The following is an 18,330-nucleotide window of genomic DNA, read 5'->3' on the forward strand; positions in this document are numbered from 1 at the left end:
ACGACTGTTTTTATGGTTTTTGTGGGAGTTTCTAGGTGCCAAGATATATACTTCAAAAATTTAATAAAAAACAGCGGCGCTTCTTAAAATAGATAAATAATAATAAAAATAATGAAATGCTTCAAAAAGTCAAACATCTCAAGAATACCCTACCATCTGAAGTTGGACGTTTTTAAATTTGTTCGACTCATCGGTTCAACGTTGGTGGCTTTGATTCGACTTCGACCTTAGCACTTTTTACTCAGACCTTAGCACTTAACAGCCACCTGTTAACCGGTTAACTTTTTATCGATAATGCATTATATCGATTAATCGTTCAGCTTGTAGGCCATCACTAACTAGCTGTAGTTCGCGCGCTTTTTTGGGCATAATTTTTTTTAATTGCAAGAAATCCAGAATTGTACGGAAATAAATTTAATCAAATAAACGTTAAAACAACCAAACAGCGCCATGGACATTGACTATGATGCAGAGGCGGGTGCTGCTTATTACGCGGTGCAGTTATCAGCTAAAGAGGTCATCACCGCAGGGCGTAGACAGAATTATTGCAATGTAAGTGTTTTAAGCCAAGTGCAGCAACAACAAAAACGAGTCAATCCAACCTAATTTTAATGTTGTTCTAGATGATGGATTTGCTGGCCACCAGCTGCAAGACCTCAGGCCTTTTGGCCACCTCCTTTACAGACGACGAGCTGGTGGAGTTTTGGTTAAAGGATATTCTGCCACTAATGTTCGATGCAGACCAAAAGATACAAAATAGCGCTTTAGCTGCCGTGGCAGAGGCATTGGTGGCTCTCGATGTAAGTGTTATACATGCCGCTCAGAATTGGCCACAGATCAGAACGGATCTGGTGCAGAAATTCGTTCCACTTATTGCCGAAATGCGCGATGCCAAGAACTCCAACTGGCACAAGATTTGGTCACTTATGGTCCAAATTATGGATGATGAGCTATTGCGGGGATGCACATACATTAATAAATTTCTAAACGTGGTGGAGCTGGGCTTTCGCAGTCCCGATAATAATGTACGCTCCGAATCATTCCTATGCTGGCGTGTCCTGATCAAAATTTTTGCCGCCTACAATGAGTTGTCTTCGACCAAGCGTATGCGTCTCCTGCTCATACCTTTGAAGACTTCTCAGTCACGTTCACCCCATGTAAGTGGCATCAAATTGCGCGTCTGGTGGTATTTACTAACCTGTCTTGACCGAGAATTGGTCAAATCCTTTGACAATGCCGTGGAGTATTTTTTGACTTTTGTTTTTGGCGGCGGTACCAGATCCACTGGAATGGGTTTGATCCATAACTATCAGACAGCACGGGAATTGGCTCTCCCCTGTCTGGTGGCCCTGATGAATATGGAGCCCAGTGAGCCCCTGCAACGTATATTGAGAGAATTGCGTTTGGAATCATTAAGCCAACCCTCACCTTTAATGTGTGTGGAAGTGATGCGGCCAAATTGGAGCCCTCTGCTGACTGCCTGTGTATCAGGCTATACTCTTCTTTCCGACAATGATTCATCGGAGACAGAGCAGCTACTGTTGCAGATGCTAATGCGTAATCTCACTTTGGCCATGTTCAAGCTGGGATTGCCAGGTCTTATTGTAGCCTTGTGCATTGAGTTGGAGAAAGCAAACGGAAGAGTTGTTCGTTTGGTCTTCAATACCATAGCCAGTGAGAACCTTTCCATGAAACGTGCAGAAGGCAGCGATGGCCTAGATATATTTGAGGCCTTAATGACACTGTGCATTAAAAGTAAACAGGAAGTCCCTTCGGCTATTTTGCACCGCTGCATCAGTTTGATGTTCTCATCAGAGCATTTGGAGGCCACCAGTCAGGAAGATTTCCGTCTAATTAGCTCCTTTGCCCAACTTTTGATGCGGACCAATGACGAGGAGGATTATGAAAGTTTTTCCATTAAACTGATTATATGGCGTCAGGTCTCCTCCTCGCTGGCCACATATCTCAGGGACAATGCTCTGGAATATCGTGTGAGTGAAAATGCCTCTTTATTGGACTCTTGGCTTCTATGGCCCCTGAAGACATGCGCCGGATTTGCCGGTCGAAGAGTCCATAATGCCTTCGATAGTGCCTTTTGTGAACAATGGCGACAATTGCTCAGTGCTGGACAAAATGCATCAGAGCGTAAAGTATTCCTAGGTGATCTTAAGAATGCCTTAATGGATTTCCTTAAAAGCAGCAAAGAAGAACAACAATTCCCAGAGTTCTTCGATGCCTATGTGACGGCTGTTCTAAAATTGGGCATATGCAAGGATACTCCGCTCTACAAAGATGTCTTTGGCCTACTCCAAGTGGTCTTTGAGAATCCTACTCAGCAAGCTCTCGAAGCATGCCTGAATACTTTACGTAACATGATCTTGGATCTCCGTCAAAATGAACTTATGGTCGTGTTTGATGCCCTAAAGCCCATCCTAACTTTAGCCATTCAATCATGGTCCAAGCACAAGTGTGAGGGCAGTTTTCTGGATGAATGGAAACGTGCTATTCAAGAGAAATTCCGTAAACTGCCAATGAAATCAATGGCCAATCAGTTAAAGTCATTGTTCAAGGGTGAAGAACTCTTTGTGATCATACCCTCAGTTTGGAGCCTGAATCCCGAGAAGCTAACTGAGAGACAAAAGGAACGTATGGCTGAAAAATCGGATATACCAGCTCTATACAATGATATGAGCCAGTCGCAAGACAATTCGATTAAACCCTGGACACCCAAAAAAGTGGTGATATCTAAGAGTAAACAAGGCGAAATAGCCATAGCAGGGAAAGATGATGAACAGACAGATGTTGTGGTTATTGAAGACACACCCATTGAAGAACTGGGAACGCCCAGTAAACCCGTGGAAAAGTATAATTTCCGTAAGCCTCGTAATCTACTCGAAGATGAATCCGTTAAATCCACCGAGGAGACAACACCAATGCGTCAGACACGAAAACGTGCTGCCCAAAAGGAAGCCTTAGCCGAGAAGCCTGAAACGGTAAAGTCGCCCAAAAACCAAACACACACAACAGGTGTTACAACAGGTAAGATAAATATTTTTCTTGTCTCTTTCGATCTCTTTCTCATACACATGTTTTAACAGTTAGTAGCAAAACAGCTGTTGCTGCATCACCAAAGTCTACCAAGACCTCAGCAGACCTTCAAAAACCTGCTAATATTGCCATGCAAAGTGAAGATCTCTTTGCCGATTTAGGGGTGGCAACGTCATCGGCAACAGCAGCAGCTGCCACATCCTCTCCACCAACTCAAGTGTCCGTGCAGCAGGTAGCGAAACCTATTGCAGAAACACCCTCGACCATTGTGCCCATGGAAACTGCATCGTTGGTGCCACCTACTCAAATAATGCCCGAGACTAATAGTGATCCCACACCAGCTATTCCACTGACCACCAATCAAGAGATGTCGCCCAAAAAGTCGAGCACACGTCTCTGTAACCTGGTAAAATGATTATAAATCTTTTATTCAACGAATTGTTTTCTAAATAATCACCTTTATTACAGAGCTCTCCACCGGATCGCAAACAGACCAGCAACTTGACCAGCCCCACATTGCGACCCAAGCCAACGGGTCATCTAACAGGTCGTGGGGCACAATTGATTAATATGATACGTAACAAGAAATTAGATACGGCTTCACCGTATAACCAGCTAACGGCTGCCAATTCGCATACAACCCGTATTCATCAGGTGACTCCGGCTAGGAGTATAGATCGTTCCGAACAGGTTTCCACACCCACCTGTGAGTTGAGTGAACTGCCCGGTGCGGAACATACATCCACACCGCTGCAGGCCAAAGATCTCTTGATTTTCTCAAAACGTTTGCCATCCCCTTCAGCCAGTCCATCGGCCAGTATATTGAAAAGAAAATTACGTTGCGAGAGCATTGATGATTTCTCCATGGAATCGCCAGCGATGAAGAGGAAACGTGTTAGTTTCCATGATCCACCGGTATCGGTAACCAAAGAGTACTTACGCGACACCGAAGAGACGCGCAGCAAGACCAAACGTTGTCTCCTAATGGATAAAATTGCCCAAACATCCGAGACTAAGCAAGCACTCAAACGTCGTGGACGCTTGGATAGTATCATAGAGATTGAGAGATTTGCCCATGAACAAACGGCCAGATTGGCATCAACAGAAAAAGCAATAGAAAAGACAAACGAAGTACCCATCGAAGATGAGGCGTTTGCTACACTTAAATGGAATGATACATTGAATCCAACAAGCAACAAAGAAGATACAAAAAGAACAACTGGAGAGGATATTGATGGTAATGCTACATGTGTTCAAGATTTGGCCATAATGGATCCAGATGCAGCACTTGATCTGGTAGTGGAAAAATGTTCTTTGGAAACAATACTCGAACGCTTTTGTGCTAAATCTACAAACCCATCTCTGAAGAATGCCAATATATTGGCCAAGTTTCTGTCGAATCAAATGTCTGGCAATGATAAATTGAAAACCACTGTACTGGAAACTCTTTCGGAGAACCATTCCAAGGATTTTCTTGATCATGCTGTACGCGAGAATCTATCATCTGTGGTATGCGATCGTCTTAATCCAAATTCGGTATTGGATTATATTTGTGCCAAATCGAAAATCAATAATAACTGCCGCACTAATTTGCTATCCCAAGTTGTGGATATCCTAAAGACTAGTAGCCGTACGGAGGCCGAACGTTTTGCATTTCTACAACAACTCTTGCTGCAGTGCAGCTTCACGGATGAGCAGCTTCTCGACATTATTGGACAATTGATGGTAGTACGAGATACACGAAGCAGCAACAATCAAAACCTCATGGGCCATGACAATGTGGCCGAAACGGCAGCGGATTCCTCATCGAATTTGTAAGCACAAACTGCCGTCCGATAAACTGTTTATTTTTTTTGGATATAGCCATTAATAGTAGTACCGATGACTTTTGTAGTTGTATTTATTATTTTTATTCTATTTTAACGTTTTATTCGAAATTTAAATTACACTTTTCAATGCGTGTGTGTATGTAGAGTTAAATACACACTATACCATTTTTGTTTCATATTATGAATTTTAATATAATTACTTTAATAAGTACATACATTTGTATTTGATAGTTAATAATAATATTTCTGAATGTCTAAGTGAAATATGAATAGCACAATCCATTTATTTTTTGGGGGTCACATCAAAATTTTGTACCATTGCTCACCTTCACTCTAGGGCGGGCGGGCTTTCCTCTGATAAGATAACAATGTTTTTGGTCAAAGTCAAAGCGACAAATGAGTTAAATGGATTTTAAGTGTTGAACTAAAACAAAATTGTTGATAAGATTCACGTGCTATAAAAAACTGAAATGACGTTGATCGTCGGACATCGGCTGAGAGAGATAGCATATTTAGTCTGTCGCTAGGAGCTTGCCAAGTATTTCGAAGTCGTCCACATAATTATATACATATAATCGTATATTATATTTCCGCGTGGGTGTTTATTTTCACGGCATTGTTGCGTGCACGGAGCAAAAAAAAAAAAAGAAAAGCAATATATCTGCGATACTATATGTTGTTGTATCATTTACAATCAACGTGATAGCCGGCTTTTCTTTTCAGTTTCTTAATTTTATAATATTAGTTTATTTTTGGCTATAAAACTAAGGTTATTTGTAGGTCTGCCTTATCTAGGGATATCTCACATCAGTGTTTTTGTATCTCTAAAAATAGCATGGAATTTTCCGCACCAAGAACTGACCTAACCCATGACGACGACGACAATCCGACTGACTGACTGTGACGTGCAGCAAAGGTCTGCTTACTGTCTGCTAGATTTTTTGTTTTTGTTCTTGTCTGGCCTTGTGACGTCAATGTCAAGAGTCTGCTGGATCCCATTGCCCCATTTCTGTATATATGTATACACACTCTCCTCTCTCTCGTAGATCTTAATTGACGCTAATGAATCACTCATAAAAATTGTTGTATTTTGTCGTCCAGTGAAATGCGTAAAACATTTCATGAAATTATTCTTATCAGTAACCAAAAAAAAAAAAGAGACACACACTAGACAGCCAAAAAGTAAAACCGGAATAATGGAAAATAACTTAAGTGATTAAAGTTGAAGGAATTTTTTAAGTTTTTCCATGACATTTGAATAACAAATTTGACTAAATGGTTTTTGGGGGGTTTAAGAGAAGATTTAATGGACTTAAGGTCGATGATAAATCTGGTTATACATAAATGAATTAGTCTTGTATTTTCCTAATCTCTGGCCACTAATCAACATTTTTTTTACTTTGCCCTGTACTTGCTTCCGCACTTAACCTGATTGGACTCTAAGAAGGAGAACCATTTCCGATTAATGAGTTCTGATTTGATTACAATTTCGTATTTAACCGAACCCTTACCGTGTGGTCAGGTGTTGTATCTCACTATCTCTGACAACCGTCTAGATATAATTGAATAATGGCGCGGGCGAAAGAGAAATAATTTCATTTTAGGCTCGCAACGCTTTGCCAGTTACAAAGTAAAAACGTACGGACACACGACGTATACGCGATCAGCAGACGCCAACGATAGCTACAAATACGCGCACGAGTCTCCGATCGTCTAGTCTCGTATGTGAATTAGTTGTTGTTGCTTTTGTTATTCTTTTTTGGCGACTGCCTGCAATTTAATTAGCTGATAGATAGAAACCAAATTTGCCGCAGTCGTAGACGGCGGAGACGTTAATTCTCTTGATTAAAGGTGTTCGCTTGCTATATAATCAGCTGTTCCTTGCAAGTTGCAAGTTTTAGCAAGCAAGCAAGCAAAAAAAAGCTGCACATGCATATTACACCCGCCCAGCTGTGACTGTGGATTCCCGAAGCAGAGCGACGGCGACTATCAAGCGGGTCAGAGCAAAGCCACTCGAATCAACATACGGTCGGAGAACGACGACGACGACGTCGACGACGAGGTTTCCAGTTCTAATACAGCTCAGTTCCAGGCGGTCAGCAGAAGCAGCATCAACTTACATATTTACGGTAAGCCAAAGTTAATAACTAATTTACTCTAGCTCACAACGGTCACAACGAAAACCATTGAAAAAAAACTATACACAAAAAGTGACTCAAAGTCTGATGTAATCATTTCGTTGTTACGCTCGCCAAAATTGACAAAACTCGCACACATCGCCTAGTAGATACATATGTTCAGAAAGCGAAAAAACTAAAAGAATCTCGGGCCATTGTCGGTGGAAATTTTTATGTCGGTCTCGTTTGCTGGAACTCAAGGTAAAAATATATTTTCAAAAGTGGCAAATCATCACCTGTCATCACTCTCAACTGTCGGAGCATCAAATGGACACTGGAGTAGTAATTGTAGGCTCCCGGTATTAACTTGGTCTAAATAATATTGATTTGGCATACTTAAACCATTATTCATTGGAACGTAACTACGAATGTAGCCGAACGACCGAACCCATTGCGTTCCAATGCGTCGGGCAGAGCAGCGCCGATGGAAACAGCCAATAAAAGCTTTTTTGCCAACAAAAAGCTTTTTTGGCAAGAGAACTAAGAGATAGAGAGAGAGAGAGAGAGATTGAGTGGGAGAGATGAAGCACCCGCGATTAAGTTTTGAAATTTAATCAAACACTAATTGCCCAATTGTTGTATATACATACAGTGGATCCTCGGTTAACGAACACCAACCACCTTTTCCATATATGTAAACTAAATTAATTTGTTCCAGATAAAAAAGTAATACAAATATAATAGAAAGTTAATAACATAAAATGCATCAAAACTTTTAAGGAACTGAAATATACGCCAATATGAACATTCTAAGTTCAGTTTTTATTGAACTTATAACAATTTTTAAAGAGCTGACTAACAGGATACGCCTAAAATGGAAAAAAACAAAGATTTTGGAAGAGAAAATTTAATTTATAATAGGCGAAATGGTCTCACTGAACAACTTTATAACGCATATTCTGAAAATTTCATTTTTCTTTGGTCGCAAAAAAATGTGTTTTTTATTTAAAATGTTCGTTATCCGCGGTGTTCTTTAACCGAGGGTCCACTGTTATATACTATTGCATACCTTTATATATAATGTTTTTTTAAAAATAGTTTTTTTTATTCTCATCCTAACCTTGACAGCATTCAAAATACAGGGAACATTAGCTAGGATAAAAGAAATCTAAGAAAGGAGATGTCATCACGTATGTTTAAGTTCGGTGTAACAGCCGCAAGTGCCTGTGTGGGTTCAGTGCTGGCCTCCTGGTCCATTGATCGCTGGAACTCCCCCCATGTGGTAAGTGCACTTCAGTCAGATGACACCTATCCCACTCACATAAATTGTTCCTCCCACAGGTGAGCAATGCCACTCAACGTCCACCAAAACGTAAGCGTACTCTACCCCTACGTGAGGAGCAGATCAAATCTCTCCAAAGTGGTGAGGAATTTGATGTCCTGATCATTGGTGGCGGTGCCACAGGTGCTGGCTGTGCCTTAGATTCGGTAACAAGAGGTGAGGATGGAATTTATGAAATTATCGTGAACAAACGTTTATTTATTATTCGTTTCAATTAGGTTTAAAGACTGCCCTGGTGGAGTTGGATGACTTTGCCAGTGGTACATCTTCGCGTTCCACTAAGCTTATCCATGGTGGTGTGCGTTATCTGCAAAAGGCTATACTCGGCGTAAGTGTTTACCACATTGATTTACACCCACTACCCGCCCCTAGACGGTCCACTCCCTAGTTAGATGGCTAATTATTGTCCTTTCACAGCTAGACTTGGAGCAGTATCGTATGGTTAAAGAAGCTTTGGCCGAGCGTGCCACTATGCTAGAGTCGGCGCCCCATTTGACCCATCCATTGCCCATCATGTTGCCCGTTTATACGTAAATACTTTCTGGCTACACATCTCGAGTTACTAGTGCTAATTGTTGTTTTATCTAATCTCTAAGGTGGTGGCAAGTGCCCTACTACTGGGTGGGCATTAAGGCCTACGATCTGGTGGCTGGTGATCGCAATGTGAAGAGCTCATATTATCTATCCAAGAAGGATGCCCTCGAGCTGTTTCCCATGTTGAAGAAGGACAAATTGTGCGGTGCTATTGTCTACTATGATGGACAGCAGGATGATGCCCGCATGTGTCTGGCGGTGGCTTTGACGGCTGCTCGTCATGGTGCCACTGTCTGCAATCATGTGGAGGTCAAGGAATTGCTCAAAAAGGACGATGGTTCGGGCAAACAAGTGCTCTGTGGCGCCAAGGTAAAGGATCATATTTCTGGCAAGGAATTCACCGTAAAGGCCAAGTGTATTGTTAATGCCGCCGGTCCATTTACCGATTCCATTCGCAAAATGGATAATCCCACGGTTAAGAGCATCTGCTGCCCCAGCTCGGGTGTGCATATTGTTTTACCCGGCTACTATAGTCCCGATCAGATGGGTCTGCTCGATCCATCGACTTCCGATGGTCGTGTCATTTTCTTCCTGCCCTGGCAACGTCAAACGATTGCGGGTACAACCGATTTACCCTGCGATATTACCCACACTCCCACACCCACCGAAGATGAAATTCAGTTCATTTTGAGCGAAATCAAGAATTATCTTAATGCCGATGTGGAAGTGCGTCGCGGTGATGTGTTGTCCGCCTGGAGCGGCATCCGACCATTGGTATCGGATCCCAACAAGGAAGATACCCAGTCTCTGGCCCGTAATCACATTGTCCATGTGAGTCCCTCAAATCTCATTACCATTGCTGGCGGTAAATGGACCACCTACAGAGCCATGGCAGAGCACACCATCGATGCGGCTATTAAGGGTAAGCAATAAATCCAAACTCTAAATTCTATTGATGACCGTTTTTCGTATTTCGATAGCCTGCAATCTGAAGCCCGAACGTGCTGAAGCTGTTACCGCTTATTTGAAAATTGAAGGCGGACAAGGTTGGACACCAACCATGTATATTCGTCTCGTCCAGGACTTTGGTCTCGAGTGTGAGGTTGCCCAGCACTTGGCCAAATCGTATGGTGATCGTGCTTTCGCCGTGTCCAAGATGGCTTCCCTGACCGGCAAACGTTGGCCCATTATTGGCAATCGCATCCATCCCGAATTCCCCTACATTGATGCTGAGATCCGTTACGGTGTTAGGGAATATGCCTGCACAGCTGTCGATATGATTGCTCGTCGTTTGCGTCTTGCTTTCCTCAATGTCCAGGCAGCATCCGAGGCTTTGCCGGTTATTGTTGATATTATGGGCGAGGAGTTGAAGTGGTCTAAGGATGAGAAGGAGCGTCAAATCAAACATGCCACTGAGTTTTTGGCCAACGAAATGGGACATACTGTCAATCGCACCTCCAAGGAAAGAATACCCATTAAACTTTCGAAAGAGGAAATTCAGACATATATTAAACGTTTCCAAATCATTGACAAGGACAAGAAGGGATACGTGTCCATCAATGATATTCGTCGCGCACTGAAGAGTTTCGGTGATGCCGATGTCTCCGGCGAGCAATTGCACGAGATACTTAAAGAGATCGATACGAATATGAATGGCCAGGTGGAACTCGATGAATATCTTCAGGTAAGGGCATACACACAAACAGATATAAAACTTTATTAAAATGGCACTCTAAACACACTAAAACATGCATATAATAAAATATATATATAATAAATATCTTCTTTTCTGCTGCAGATGATGTCGGCCATTAAGACGGGCGATGTGGCTTATTCCCGATTTGCTCGCATGGCCGAGCTGGAGGAGCAGAAACATGAGGCGGCAAATCTTAAGCAAAAGATCAGTGTCGATCGCTCTGGTGGCGGCTTGTAAGCGACTTAAATGACGATATGACATCACAAAAATTATACTAAACGTTCATCTGCAACATAAACTTTTTGTAGGATTAAGTACAACGAACTTATTTTCATTTTGCTGTTAATAAAATAAAAAAGAAAAATTTAACTCACTTAAAATTGTCCTCTCAGTTTAAGACAGTTTACAAGACGATTCATTTTTCTGTTTCTCATCTTTTGCTGTTTGTGGTTTGGCTTGTGTATTCTTTTGTTCGCTTACAGATTTGGAAGGTTGAGGTAAAGTTTGTGACTTCGTTTCTGACACAGTTTTAGTCACTGGTGCCGCTGTCTGTTTAGTTTTGCTCTTAGTTTCGCCATTTTTCTCTGCAGGTTTAGTAGACGGAGCTGGATTTGCCTTTGTTTCTTGAGCATTTGGAGCCTTTTTTGGCTTCGTTCCTGTGTCAGTTTTGACCGCCGCTGTCTGATTTGGCTGATTTGTCTTAGCCTTAGTTTCATCGTTTTGAGCCACAGGTTTAGAGGGTGGTGAAGGAGTTGTCTTTGCCTTTGGTTCTTGATCAGTAGTAGATTTTTTTGTCTTTTTTCCTGTGGCAGTTTTAGTTTCAGCTTCAGAAGGTTTGACTGGTGCCTCTGGCTGATTAGTCTTGGCATTATTCTGACCATTTTGTCCTGCAGTCTTAGATGGCGCTAATGAAGTTGGATTAGCTACATTGGTTTGTCCTGGTTTTTCTGTCTGTTTTGAATTGGTCTTATCCACCAGTTTACAGAATGAAGATAGGACATTTTCAATATTATTATCGTTCATGTTACCACTAGCCATCTTCAGGAAATATGCACCACAGCCTACAGCACAGTTGAACATATCCTTACGTTGACTTTCTGTGAAATCAGCAAACATATCCAATTTGGGATCCCAAAAGAATAAGAGTTTACCATTTCTTTTAGCCGTTTTCAAGCAATCGGCCAGCTTATGAAACATCTGCAATTAACCAACATTTAGAACGTTTCATAAAATAAAGAAAAAGGATAATGGGATAACTTACATCAATTAGAATTTCATTGAGTTGCTTTTGCCAATAGCCTGGTTCTCGTTCAATCACTTGCCAAAGAAATAAGGTTTTAATGTAATAACTTTTCAAGTTACCCATATTTTGTTTAGTATCCCGAAATTGTTTCATAAATCGTATGCCATTCTTTAGATTGGCTTTATCCTTCAGCAAATTGTGCTCGGCATCATAATATGATGCTCTATATGATATATTATCGCCCAGTTGGCCCTTTATAGGTTTTGGTATGGCATTCCAGTATTCACTTTTACCAAAGTATTCTTTTTGTTTCGGTCCCAAGACAATCTGCTTTGCCGACAACCTAATCGAGGGTACAAAATCTACAGAATATTCTTGTGGTTCTTTTATATAGATGGTATGCGCTGGTCCTGCGCGTTTATAGACCAATTGAGATATATGTCCATTCACATCAATTCGGTTATTCAAGTCATTTAGGGTCTTTGTAAATAGACCCTGTAACCAACTTTGCAATTTATTTTCCAAAAGCATATTCTTGGCATTGACAATTTTCTGAAGTTGTTCGTATATTTCCCTATTTTGCTCTTGATTTCTGATGCGTTCCATCACCTCGGTCATATCGAGGGTAACGTTACCTAAATAATGGTTTATAATTTATTGATGGATTTGTGTTGGCTTTTAATGTCTACCTGGTCTTTGGGGATCGGCTTTTACAATGATGTAGTCATTCTCCGGAAATGCCAAATTGATAACCAAATCAAATTCATCGGGAGTTGCCACTTTTAGATTGTCACCGTAAGATCCTACGTGGGCGCCACAAAAGCAACAAATTATTTTATTGTCATTTTATTAAAGTTTTATTAGTAGTTAGACGGTTAAATTCTAGGAACTCAAATGGATTTGATAGTGCGATAAGGAAAGAAGTGAATAATTGGTAAAAACGGCTTCTGTATACCATGCAGCAAAGTAACAGCTACAATTTATGGCTAATATATGATATTTCGTTCACTCTCTTACTTTCAGAGGTCAATTATGTGATTATTTCGTTCGCATAGTAAAAAAAAAAAACAATATTTATATAATTGTGATATTTCCTTATTAAATTCTAATGAAATTTGAATGGGCCAAACAAAATTGATAACCAATATTGTGTACCAAACTTTCGAGAGTAATAGAAAACCTTTTTAAATTGTAAAGGCATTGCGAATATTATTTTGATTGCATTAGATTTAGTCGCCATTATCTCCATATGAATATGACTAGATATACATTTAAGAGACCGGAAACGCATCTTATGCATGTTACTTACAAAACTATTCATATTTTGGCGATTTTAAAAATTATTTTTCCCTACAGGTATACATAACCAGAGGACTGGGGCTAACTTGAATTGCGTCAAATTAATATACCGTTTATGCAAGGGTATAAAAATATTCGCTTCCCTTCAAGACAGCTCCCAGATAGTTAAACTATTATTAAATATGTAAAGTCTAATGACTTAAACATTGAAATATATTCATATGTATGTATGTATAGGCCACATAAATCTTTACTAAATCGTACATGACAAAAAATTAATTGATTCAGCAAAAAATAAAGTGTAAACAAACAAAATTATAAAAAATTGGTTTGGGTCAAACTTCTAAACAAATTGCCAATAAGCAAGCCACGTAAGCTTGATTTCTTCCAAACACAAACAAACACACACACCCACACACACATAGATACACATCTTTATCTGACTATAGTGAAAGCTCTCTTAAACGGACACCTTAATTTCCAATTCTTTCAACTTTTGAAGGTTAGAAACAGAAACTTCGCGTAATATTTCGAAAAAACATATCAAAATATTGAAAAATTTTTGAAGTTCCTTGCATTCACTTTTCCTTACTTCAGTTTTTGTAGCTACTTCTTTTACGGCGTCTAACTTTCGCTACTGGTTAAAAATATCAATAATTATGGTAAATTACACAGATTTTTGAATAAGTCATTTAAATTTTACGAATGCCCCCCTCCCAAACATCATCACAAAAAAAAAAAAAAATTAAAACTATAATTCTGATAATGAAAAAAAAACTATTTCCACCTTTCCGAAATGTATTATGTAATTTTTATTACGATTTGCTAATGATTTTGGCTTCTGAGAACTAATTTGATGATTAAAACTTATAAAAATTGTGTCCACTTAACAGAGCTGTCCGCACTAGGGAGCATTCACTGTACGCAATTGCAAAAAAAAAACAAAAACTACTAGACCTTCAAGAATATTCTTTACATGGCTGCATTTTGTTAGCTACCTTACACACTTACATATATACATACATGTGTATATATGTACTAATACTAATTTTAAGTATACCTTCCAATTTATGTCCTTTCAGCAATTTTTTTAATATTAGATTCTTTTCTTTAATTGTGGAATAAAGTGAGTCGCGCAGCGCATTGTAATGTGCTGTATATTTACTACGATCTTCATTGATATTGATGTGGCGTCCATTTAATATATTTAAGCTAGATTCCAGATTTTTAGCCGGATCCATGATGTTTTAAAGACACAACCGCACGCTACGAGCATCAAAACAGAACTGACAGATACTTATGTACATGCATGTGTGTACATACATGTGTGTGGGTATGCGGCTAATGTCAAGTGTTAAGGGGCTCGATCAATCGATGAGATATCACGTAGTACTGATCAATCGTATATATCCGTTTGTGTATAACTATATGCCCTTAAAATCCGAGGGGGATACTTTCCAAATGGGATATCAATTTCCGAATTTTGAAACATTTGAGTGATAACGCACTATTCCGCATTTGTATCTATGTATGTATGTATGTCCATGTGAGCGACGAAAACTGCACATTGGGGCAAAGCCGAACATTGTGCAGTCGCAATTTTAAAATGATTATACGAAAAGGTAAAAAGTTCGTTAAACTATTTGAAGATTGATGTGTTTGGCAGCTAGAGGAATTGCCTTTCCCCTGTTTTGCATTTCAATTTTGTTGAACAGTAATTTTTTTCTACCTGGCACATTTATTAGCGGATTTTAAAAGTAACGAAAAAGTAAGTAAAGAAATTCCTTTTGTACAGTTTGTACAGTTACCATTATTTTATGGGTTAATATTTAATCTACACAAACAGAAAAGAGATTAGAACTGGATCTTATCGACTCAGTTTTAAATCAACCTAAAAAAAAGGACTTTAGGGATTTACTGTACAGCATGTCCTTACCTTCAAAATTCCGAAGTCTTTAACGCAATTCTAAAAATTTTGTTAAAAATTTTAAAAATTATAGGATTTAAATTATTACTTTTGTTTTATGCAAGGGATTAGCTAGGAAATAAATTAGGCAGAGGAGCAAATTATTTACTTAACATTTCTTTTTATATTTAAAAACAAAAAGAACAATGGAACTTTATTTTTAAAAACATTGAATTAAAAAAATTGTCAAATGAAAAGTGGGTAAATAACTTTCATCTTAAATTAAATAAATTCTCTAAAGGAAAATTATGTTTTCATGCTCAATATCCTAGACCTTAGTCTATATGAGAGAACTTAGTTTTCATAAAATTTTTGTTTTCCGTTTCTATAATAAGCTTAAAATATAATTAGTAATTGGTTGTCTTGACATAGACATTATTTTTAGAGGAATTGTAATCAAAAAGTATTCAAAACATGAAGTACGAACCTATATTTAATGTTTTATATGAATTCCTATGAATGCCTACCAGAACTTAAAAAAAATAATATCAAAATATTTTGCTTTGATTATTTGCTCAATATTTGAATGTATAAAACAAACAAAAATTTATTGTAAACATTTTTTTTCCAAGCTATTGGCAACCCTACACGATCAGCTGTGGCCAACTGATAAGAAGTGGTCAGATCAGATCACATTGTTAGTTTTATTTGTTTTTGTTTTAAATTGTGAAGATCGCAATCGTGTCATCCGTCGCAAAATGGAAGTTAAAGTATTGGAAGTCAACAAAACACTGCCATTTGGTAAATATTATTGAAAAAAATGTGAATGATAATAATTTAAAATGCCGAATTGCCCACAGATCCCACCCTTCTAACGGTCAATATATCATTGCGTCAAGTTGAGGAAATCGCCTTGAGCATCTCACAGCGTTGCCATGTGAGTGGGGTCAATGAGATCGCCTGGGCATTGAGGGCTCTGATGTTGACGGACTTAACGACATTGGCCGGAGATGATACGGCTGCCAATGTACGGCGATTGTGTCTACGTGCTTGTTATCCATTTGAACCGCAATTCTTTGACAAATATTTTGAACGTGCCCTTCTCTCCGATGTGCATACGGCTGCTGTGTGCGTGTATCCAGCCCGGGTTAAAGATGCTTACGGAGCTCTTCAGCAATATGATATGCTCGATAAGGTGGCCATTGCAGCGGTGGCCACAGGATTTCCTACAGGACAATACGGTTTGCAGACCCGTCTGCAAGAGATTAGCCATGCCATATTGGCCGGAGCCACCGAAATTGATATTGTAATTAATCGTCAATTGGCTTTGGTGGGCGATTGGGAGGCACTGTACAATGAGGTGGTTCTGATGCGCAGCGCTTGCGGTGAAAGAGCACACTTAAAGACTATTCTGGCCATTGGAGAACTTGGAACCATGGAGAATGTAAAACCAAATAAAATAGATCGAAGGAAGAAATATTAATTTGACCATTTCTCGTGCAGGTATACAAAGCCGCAATGGTTTGCATGTTGGCTGGGGCGGATTTCATTAAGACATCCACTGGCAAGGAGGCAGTCAATGCCACTCTACCCGTTGGTCTGGTTATGATCTTTGCCATCCAGGAGTTCAAGCGTCGTACATGTCAAATAGTCGGCCTAAAGCCGGCCGGAGGTGTGCGTACAGTGCGCGATGCCATAGCCTGGATGACTCTGGTCAATGAAACTCTGGGCATGCGTTGGTTACGTCCATCACGTTTTCGCTTTGGTGCCTCTGGCCTGCTAGACGATATCGAACGGGTGGTACGCAGCGGTGTGGCCAAACTAGAAGCCGAGGAGGCTGCCAAATTGAAGAGTTCCGCACCTGAATTGCCCAAGGATAGTGCTGCAGAATCCTTTTGCAAGGAGTTGCGCAAGAAACAAGAAGCAGAATAAATCAATCACAGGGACTACTACTCAATTTTGGACAGGGATTAATACAATGTATATTTTTTGTGTGTGTTTTTGCATTTACAAATTAAATAAGTTGCTTTCTATGTAAGTTGCTTGCCAGCCTTGTTGTTGTAATTGTAGGCTAATTGAGCTGGTGCTGCCATCAAATCATCCTCGTAAGCTCCGCCACTTAGATCATCATTATCGGGCACCGGCTTCACCTGCATGTCCACGGCGAAAAAGGAATCATCGAAATTTATACGATTTCGTTCATCCTGCTCCAGATACATGGCCTTGGGTGGACCAGCTGCCATGCCGACGCCATCCATGGCCTTTTCGTAGGTATTCAACCATTTGAGATTCAGATTTATATGCTTGGCTCCGGCTTTGAATTTCTTTGGTTGTTTCTTTGGCTTATCCGCATAGTAATTGTGCGTATCCGGTTGCTGTGAGGGCAAAGGCGGTGGAGCAAATTTCTCCATGCGGCGACTCTTGGCATCCAATTTTGGTTCTATGTGCTCAAACAGAGGCAAATAGAAATTATATGGTTGCTCTGTTGGTGGCAACAAACGTTGCTGGGGCTGTTGCTGTTGCCCTTGGGGCAGGACATGCCATTGCTCATTGACCTCACTTGCCATGGCATCCGAATCTCCAGGACCTCCTGCTCCTGGTGATGCACCGAAAATCTCGCCCGCCTGTCTCAGGAGATGCTCCAATCGTTCTATAGTTATAATATGCGGATGCAGTAGTTGCACATCATCATGCCGCAAACTTCGAGGACTTCTCTCTGTGCGCATGGGAGCGGCCAAGGAGCTGCATATGCCCAGCATCAACTGGAAATGTAAGGAAGTGCGTAACATACAGATTTATGGACGAGGACGAGCAATTTCGTTTCGCTTTACACTCACTATCAACATTAGTTTCAGTTTATTCATGTTGTAAGAGATCCACCCTAATTGATGGTTTCTTTATCATTTATCCGTTACAGTTACCAACATTCACTTTCAACGAGCTTCGACTAAATAGTAAGGCCTGCATGGATTTGGCCAAATCATTTATACTCCACATCTAACTCCATCTCTTTCTATCTCTCATGGATCTCTGTGGAAAAAACGGAAGCTGCTGGAGTTAAACAAGTTTTTCCTCACCAAAAACTGGTGGCGCAGCAGATGCAGGCATAATAATGTTAATGTAACAGACAAGACAAGCTAAGACAAAACCCGAACCCCAAGCCATAGTTGAAGTTGAACAAACCTGGCCACTGGCAGTTTGTCACTCATAATGAGTTCGCGGGCCAAGAGGCAATTTGAAATGTTGGGAAAATTGTTCAATCTCCAATAGAAAAGTCGGCCGTTTGGCAAAACAGAGCATAAGGAGTAGCCCCCCT

The 18,330-nt window shown here is 40.1% G+C and overlaps 5 protein-coding genes across 7 annotated transcripts; 3 read left to right on the top strand and 2 right to left on the bottom strand.

Moving 5' to 3' along the window:
* The first annotated feature begins 334 nt into the window (after positions 1 to 334).
* LOC6638397 (telomere-associated protein RIF1) lies at positions 335 to 5,147 on the top strand. 2 transcript variants are annotated; one of them, XM_023177985.2, is made up of 5 exons: positions 335 to 552; positions 624 to 3,039; positions 3,099 to 3,454; positions 3,517 to 3,754; positions 3,851 to 5,147. In XM_023177985.2, exons 1-5 carry the CDS (start codon positions 451 to 453, stop codon positions 4,864 to 4,866), a joined length of 4,128 nt encoding a protein of 1,375 aa, XP_023033753.1. In that variant the 5' UTR covers positions 335 to 450; the 3' UTR covers positions 4,867 to 5,147. The 2 variants fall into 2 exon arrangements, with proteins under 2 accessions (XP_023033753.1, XP_023033747.1); XM_023177979.2 differs by having other exon boundaries at positions 3,517 to 5,147.
* A 1,722-nt stretch (positions 5,148 to 6,869) lies between these two features.
* Positions 6,870 to 10,939, top strand: LOC6638396 (glycerol-3-phosphate dehydrogenase, mitochondrial). Of its 2 annotated transcripts, none has more exons than XM_002061274.4 (8): positions 6,870 to 7,006; positions 8,123 to 8,276; positions 8,336 to 8,492; positions 8,555 to 8,664; positions 8,754 to 8,866; positions 8,933 to 9,792; positions 9,851 to 10,554; positions 10,669 to 10,939. In XM_002061274.4, exons 2-8 carry the CDS (start codon positions 8,175 to 8,177, stop codon positions 10,801 to 10,803), a joined length of 2,181 nt encoding a protein of 726 aa, XP_002061310.1. In that variant the 5' UTR covers positions 6,870 to 7,006; positions 8,123 to 8,174; the 3' UTR covers positions 10,804 to 10,939. The 2 variants fall into 2 exon arrangements, with proteins under 2 accessions (XP_002061310.1, XP_023033762.1); XM_023177994.2 differs by lacking the exon at positions 6,870 to 7,006 and adding an exon at positions 7,178 to 7,255.
* On the bottom strand, positions 10,550 to 14,403 carry LOC6638395. Its single transcript, XM_002061273.4, has 5 exons — positions 14,169 to 14,403; positions 12,499 to 12,612; positions 11,828 to 12,444; positions 10,941 to 11,763; positions 10,550 to 10,864 (listed from the first exon to the last, which is right to left on the bottom strand). The coding sequence occupies exons 1-4, from the start codon at positions 14,347 to 14,349 to the stop codon at positions 10,960 to 10,962; spliced, it is 1,716 nt and encodes a 571-aa protein (XP_002061309.2). The 5' UTR covers positions 14,350 to 14,403; the 3' UTR covers positions 10,550 to 10,864; positions 10,941 to 10,959.
* A 1,177-nt stretch (positions 14,404 to 15,580) lies between these two features.
* LOC6638394 (deoxyribose-phosphate aldolase) lies at positions 15,581 to 17,032 on the top strand. Its single transcript, XM_002061272.4, has 3 exons — positions 15,581 to 15,815; positions 15,875 to 16,458; positions 16,518 to 17,032. Exons 1-3 carry the CDS (start codon positions 15,773 to 15,775, stop codon positions 16,944 to 16,946), a joined length of 1,056 nt encoding a protein of 351 aa, XP_002061308.1. The 5' UTR covers positions 15,581 to 15,772; the 3' UTR covers positions 16,947 to 17,032.
* A 7-nt stretch (positions 17,033 to 17,039) lies between these two features.
* Positions 17,040 to 17,828, bottom strand: LOC6638381. Its single transcript, XM_002061271.2, has one exon. It carries the CDS (start codon positions 17,801 to 17,803, stop codon positions 17,045 to 17,047), a length of 759 nt encoding a protein of 252 aa, XP_002061307.2. The 5' UTR covers positions 17,804 to 17,828; the 3' UTR covers positions 17,040 to 17,044.
* Between the last annotated feature and the right edge of the window lie 502 nt (positions 17,829 to 18,330).

The sequence above is a fragment of the Drosophila willistoni genome (assembly GCF_018902025.1).
Source record: "Drosophila willistoni isolate 14030-0811.24 chromosome 2L unlocalized genomic scaffold, UCI_dwil_1.1 Seg139, whole genome shotgun sequence".
Lineage (NCBI taxonomy): Eukaryota > Metazoa > Arthropoda > Insecta > Diptera > Drosophilidae > Drosophila > Drosophila willistoni.